The sequence below is a fragment of the Solanum dulcamara genome, chromosome 8 (genome assembly GCF_947179165.1).
Source record: "Solanum dulcamara chromosome 8, daSolDulc1.2, whole genome shotgun sequence".
Classification (NCBI taxonomy): domain Eukaryota; kingdom Viridiplantae; phylum Streptophyta; class Magnoliopsida; order Solanales; family Solanaceae; genus Solanum; species Solanum dulcamara.
In genome coordinates, this window is record NC_077244.1 from 5775985 (window position 1) to 5782424 (window position 6440).

Genomic DNA, 6440 nt, shown 5'->3' on the forward strand with positions numbered 1-6440 from the left:
ACTGACGTTTCAGATAGGTAATAAATTTATTTTTTGATATGTGCAATATGTAATAGGTCATTCATAAAGTTTAAGTGTATAATTGACTTTTCAAAATGAGTTCACAAGGAATCTATACCTTTTCCCTAATTAAATAATACCAAAAATAAAAAGGTTAAAACATCTAGGGACTATCACCATTCATATATTTATTATTGCATCTGTCCCAATTTATAAACTTTGTTTTTAACCTGTTTTAAAAATAAAATCACATTTTTTTTATAATTTGTAAATATTTATAGCCAAACGATCAACAAATGTCTAATACCACAATATTTTAAAGCAAATTAGAATGGAGAAAAAAAAAACATTATTAGACACCTACCCCCTAAAACTCTACTATTGTGTTGTAAATTCCTAGTCTACCCTTTATATATAGAACTAAATCGATGGATTCCTCACAGTTTCAGCCATGGCTTCCATGATTGAATCTGCTTGGGCGGTACTATTCTCTTCTCTCTCTTCTCCCATCCATTTTTTTTTTCTACCTAATTAGCGGTAGAAAGTTTTATATTTTTTTTTTCTAAACCAACATTCTGCCTCTCTATTTCAATGCGGCTGTTCTGTTTCAGTTTTGTGCGTTTATGAGAAATGCAGCACAACATTGTTTTTGTATTATTAACATTTATATGTAGCAGTAGTTATGAATAGATGCGGGGATTTAGATGAACTTTTACTTTGTTGGTGAGGGTTTGATTTTCCACTTCCTAATATCTCTTTCTCTGCCCCCAGTTTTTTTTTTTTAAAAAAAAAGTATGAACAGATGCGTTTGGGTTTTTGATTTTGACTTGAATTTTTGTTGTTCTCATAACTTCTTTTCTCCATGCATTTTTATTGAAGCTATAATAAGTAAAAAAAAATAAAATTATTTAGATATGCCGTGGAAATTCCGTTGGCTTTGAGTTTTCGCCGGAAGTTAATCGGAAATGTGTTTGTATATCAGAAAATATTTTCACCCACATTTAGCTAAAGATGTTATTTTATCAAAATACTGTCAGATGTTATTACATAATTATTGAATTTTTTTTATAATAAATTGTTTTTTTTTTCAGTAAAATATTTTTCAGAAAATAAGTGGATGTTAGGCTATGAAAATAATAATAATTCAAATTGGAGTTGATTAGTGTTTGATTATATTTTTGAAATAAATTTTTAGAATTTGAATATTTTTTTTTTAAAAAATGAAATATAATTTAAAAGGATTATTTTATAAAAATAAAAATTTAGGATAAATTTGAAAAAATATTTTTTATTTTAAAAAAATGAAAGTGAAAACAGGATTTTATGGGTAGAGCTAGGTGTAGGGGTGTGAAGTTTGGTGCACTTAGAAACAGTGCATTTATGAGTGAAATGGCATCGAATCGCGGAGATGACATAATCAATGTGGAATTACGGTCAATTTTAAGAAATTCCGTTGGTTTTCAAGTTTCAGGAAGTTACTTGGAGGTGCATTTGGTCTCCAGGAAAATATTTTTCGAAAATGAAGTTATTTTGTGGCGAATGATTGTTTGGAAATGATTTTTTTCTCATCAAAAAGGGGAAAATGACAAACTTGTTCATTTTCCTTTTGTCTCGACTCTAAATTTCACATCACTTTTGTACACTCAACATTATTATGAATCTTTAGTACTAAAATTGTTATTTTAAATCAAAACACTAACATAATTATTGATTTTAGTAAACTTTTCTACCTGTAAAATATTTTTCAGAAAAGAAGTGTTTTTATTTTCTGTTGTTATGAGATAAAGAAATATTTAATACCAGGAGGAGGACATAGGCAATAAGGGAAAAAGCAGGATATTTTTTATTTTGCATCAGGGGATGGTAGACTGAAGATATTTTCCGAGGAAATGTTTTTTTGGAAAATAAGTCATTTTGTGGCGTATGATTGTCTGAATATATTTTTGAAAGAGTAAAGTTTGGAGACAAAGGTAAACGTGAAATATTTTCCCATCAAAAATTAAAAGTATTCGATACAAGGAGGAGGAATAAGGAAATAAGGTAGAAGCAATAAAGCATTGATTAAGGGAGAAAGCAGGATCTTTTGAGCTTCAATCCATCAGGGGATGATGGTTGACACTCTCCGGGACTAGTAGCCGGACGCAATCACTATCTGAACATGGTTGAATGTGATGAACTAGGAGTTTGTATAGCACCCGTGAGTAGGGATGGCAATAGGGTGGGGCGGAGTAGGTTTACAGTTAGGCGGCGCAGGGCGGGTTTAGAGTTATGCGGGGCAGGTTGAGCTCCACTAAGTTTTATATAGGTGGAGCTCAGATGTTGATACATTTGTTATTATGTAGTGGCAGAGGGTTTGGAAACAGGATTTCACGTGAAAAGACTATAGACATCTCAGGTTTAGAAGTTTTTGACATGCAATTTTCATTCAGGGGAGTCGGAACAAATCTTTTCAGTGAAACTTTGGGCTGATGTATTAGTTTGATATTCCCAAAAATTGAAGGTTAATGCCCTCTTTGGTGTTCGAACCCCATAATGAGCTGCTTTGAGAGAGAGAGAGAGAGAGAGAGAGAGAGAGAGAGAGGTGAGGGGGAGGCGGAGAGGCCGGTTCTAAGTTCAGGTAAGAAGAAAAAAGCACGGGTGAAACAATGGCTCGTAACACTACAATAGTTAAAGCTTGTTGGCATTCACTATTTGTCCGCAGTAAAATGTTTGAGACTTGCATGAAAAAACACACATCCTAGTGCACTCATTGTTATTTAGAGAGTAATGAGGTACTAGTTACCTGTTTTAATGGCCTTTTGTTTCTTTTTTCAGTTTCTTCTTGCAAATTTCAGTGATTTCCAATTGACTTCTCTTGGAGGTTTCATTGTTCATGAGAGTGCCTTCTTCTTGTCTGGACTCCCATTCATCCTTTTTGAAAAGGCAGGGTGGTTTGGCAAGTACAAAATTCAGGTATTACTTTATGACTCTTCTAATGGAATAGTGATATTTCTTGATTAAAATGATCCCAAACATCAATAGTATTCGACTTATGACTCGTGCACGAGTTCTGTTTTGGTTTGCATCAGTTTCTTGATACAAAGATTTGAATTTGCGCTAGAGCATTTGAGTTTAGCACAAGTACTTTGATGAAAACTGGTTATGATGTTTCACGATTGTTCATTCTGTCATTATTCGGATGAGTTCTCATTTTGTTGCATTCTTGACCTCTTTTTGTGCAGAAAAAGAGTAACACCCCGGAAGCTCAGGAGAAATGCATTACTCGTCTGCTGATATATCATTTTTGTGTTAATCTTCCAATCCTGATAGTTACTTATCCCCTCTTTAAATTCATGGGGATGCGATCTAGTCTTCCATTGCCGTCCTGGTATTTTCTGGCTCTCTATATACCAAGCTTTAGTTGTGTGATGGCAACACATATTCATTGTATACCTTTTTCTGGTCTTGCAATCTTCCTTTCTTTTGTTTTTGCTTTCTATCTCTTTATAGTTTTGTTTTTAGAATCCAATGCCCCAACAACAAGACCATAAAACCATTTTGTGAGACTGAATTTATATGCATTGCATGTTTAGGCAGCATAAGAAAAGTAAAGTCGATGTGAAATTAGAGGGGGTTACGGTTATCAAAATAGGATAACTGAATTGGAGAAGCAGTACCACAGCGTTATGTGATAGGAGGATACGTACCATGTGAAATACAAGTTACATGGACATTTGTAAGATTGACAACGTTGTTCGGAAATAAATGTTAGACCTCTATGGTCCAACATATCCACAAGATGATTATATTGTTGAAAAATGTGAAGGAATGATAAGATAGATGTGCAGCTTTATTAGATTAGAAATAATTATATTCGACAGAAGGTGCACGTAGCCTCACATAGAGGATAAAATGAAAGAAGTTTTCTTGAGATGGTCTAGACTCTAGTCATGTGACTCATGTCCTACGTGGACATTGAGATCACCGGTATATAGGTGGGCAAAATCATGGTGGTTGAAGGTGTTAAAACAGGACAAGGTAGATCTAACATCCCTTAAATTCATGCAAACTTAGAGAAAAAATATGATACAGCGGAAAAGAAAAGACCTATATTGGTGATACCAATTAATTGGGGATTACAATTCTAGTTATGGTGGTATGCTTACACAAATACAAAGTTTGTAAGGAGCTTTCTAATCTACGTTAGTGATTTGTATGTTAGTAAAACATATAGTCAACTAGATTAAGATTGGTCTAAATGGAACAATGTGGATAATGAGGATTCATGCAGCCGACTCCAACTAACTTGGAATTGAGGCGTAGTAGTTGTATAATTTCTATTTATTCATCAAGGTAAATGGCAAATACTTCTTTTTTTGTGCAGGAAAGTGATTTCATCGCAAATTTTATTCTATTTCATCTTGGAGGATTTTGTATTTTATTGGGGACACAGGATTTTACATACGAAATGGCTCTACAAGCATGTCCACAGTGTCCATCATGAGTATGTTAACCGCATTATGTTTTCTACTTAAATTCTTCGAGTTTCACTTTTTCTCCCATGAAAGTCACAAGTACTTCTGCTTGTTAACTCTAGGTATGCGACACCATTTGGTTTGACATCTGAGTATGCTCACCCTGCTGAAATTCTCTTCCTTGGTTTTGCTACAATAATTGGTCCTGCAATCACGGGGCCTCATTTGATAACATTATATTTATGGGTCTCACTTAGAGTCCTCGAGACAGTCGAGGCACATTCTGGATACCATTTCCCTTGGAGCCCGTCAAACTTCTTGCCATTATATGGGGGGTTTGTACATTACTCATAGAAATCATTCATTTGTATTCATCTGTTTTACACGTTGTGAACGATGTTCCTGAAATTGCTATTGTTTGTTCCCAGGTCTGATTTTCATGATTACCATCATCGACTTCTCTACACAAAGTCTGGCAACTACTCATCGACTTTCGTTTACATGGACTGGTAATGCTTCCATTCATTGCCTTTTTGTCATTAATATTCTTGTGTAGTTTAACAAAGATAACTTCTCTAGGAAAATGGCCATTAAATTTACCTTCTATGTTGTGAATTTGTGGGAACAATGAGAAAATATGTTGCAACTTCAGATAAAGTTGAGTAAATCTCTTGTATAAGTATTTAAGCTATTGGGGTCTAAATTATATTCTGTACATATTCAAAGCTTCTAGGTTCGACCGATTCCGTAGCCGACGCTCTAGCTCCGTCCTCTAATACTATATTGAAGTGTGTGACCATCTCACATAAAAGCTTAAGCTGTTAGAGAGAGTATAGTTTTATTATTTAATTATATTCTCAATAGTTTCCTTTTCTATATGCACAATATAATTTTTTGACTAAGTGGTGTCCGAGTATCACCCTTAAATCAACGTAGCTACGCCACTGAGACCTCTATCTCAATGATGAAATTTTTTCATTTTTGTTGTTTGAACAATCAAGAGATGTTTGCAGAATTCATTGATTTGACTGATCTCTTTATTATGTTAGGTTATTTGGTACTGACAAGGGTTACAGAAAATTGAAGATGCTGAAGGAGCAGGAACATGAAAATGAGGGCAAAGTAATGTAAACAAGATGGGAAAGTACGGGGGGGAATAAAATTATGATGCCTTCTTGGGTGTGAGAATGATACTGAACAAATTGTAATGCAAGAATTAATTATAATATGCATGACATAATTTTGAAGAAAATTATTTGTAACAAGAAATATCTTTCACAATAATCAGCTTCCCCAATCTGATAGATATGATTGAGGGGTTCTCTTGAAATATATCACACTTCTTTAAATTATATACACAGATATACAAAAAAATAATATCAAAATTAATAGGTACTTGTGCACTTCTTGTTGGGTTTTAAAAGTGTGAATGAGAAATAAAAGTTTGTGACATTTACGAAAGATTGTGACAGCTCAAAAAGGTTGTGATTTTTTAAAAGATTGTGACAGTTTCGAAAAGTTGTGACTTTCTGAAAAATTGTAATTTTTTTAAAAAAAATGTGATTTTTTTTTGAAGAATTGCGATTTTTGTGAAATGTTGTGACTTTTGTAAATGGTTGTGAATTTTTTAAAGGGTTGTGACCTTTTCGATAAGCCACAATAAGTACATGTTCACACTACTCTTTGTTGTATATAAATAGAGGATTTTTCTCTCATTTTCTATGATCGAATTTCTCCCTCTTCTGCATATATTTTCTTACAAACAAAGTTGAGTCTTTGCGTAATTTCGTTGCTGGCTTTTGAGTTCGCTGAAATTATTGAAGTTTGAGATACTACCACTTTTTTAATAGTTTATGCGTTTATCTTGGGAGGTAATAATTCATAACCTCGGGTATAACGAGGGGGTTAAATTTCTTAAGGACACACAGTGAATTTCGTGGATTCGAATATTATTTTTTCTTTTCAGCTTTATTGTTTTTGATCTGC

The 6440-nt window shown here is 33.6% G+C and overlaps 1 protein-coding gene across 1 annotated transcript; it reads left to right on the plus strand.

The window, feature by feature from the left end:
* The first annotated feature begins 374 nt into the window (after positions 1-374).
* Positions 375-5786, plus strand: LOC129898773 (methylsterol monooxygenase 2-2-like). Its single transcript, XM_055973443.1, has 7 exons — positions 375-481; positions 2815-2952; positions 3222-3367; positions 4364-4483; positions 4577-4789; positions 4883-4963; positions 5504-5786. The coding sequence occupies exons 1-7, from the start codon at positions 452-454 to the stop codon at positions 5583-5585; spliced, it is 810 nt and encodes a 269-aa protein (XP_055829418.1). The 5' UTR covers positions 375-451; the 3' UTR covers positions 5586-5786.
* Positions 5787-6440: the final 654 nt, after the last annotated feature.

Bases quoted from the DNA above. Each gene is read 5' to 3' on its own strand.
- LOC129898773 (XM_055973443.1), top strand. From the start codon at position 452: ATGGCTTCCATGATTGAATCTGCTTGGGCG. The intron at 482-2,814 runs GTACTATTCTCT...TTCTTTTTTCAG, and splicing joins TGATTGAATCTGCTTGGGCG to TTTCTTCTTGCAAATTTCAG. The intron at 3,368-4,363 runs GTATTTTCTGGC...TTTTTTGTGCAG, and splicing joins AGTCTTCCATTGCCGTCCTG to GAAAGTGATTTCATCGCAAA.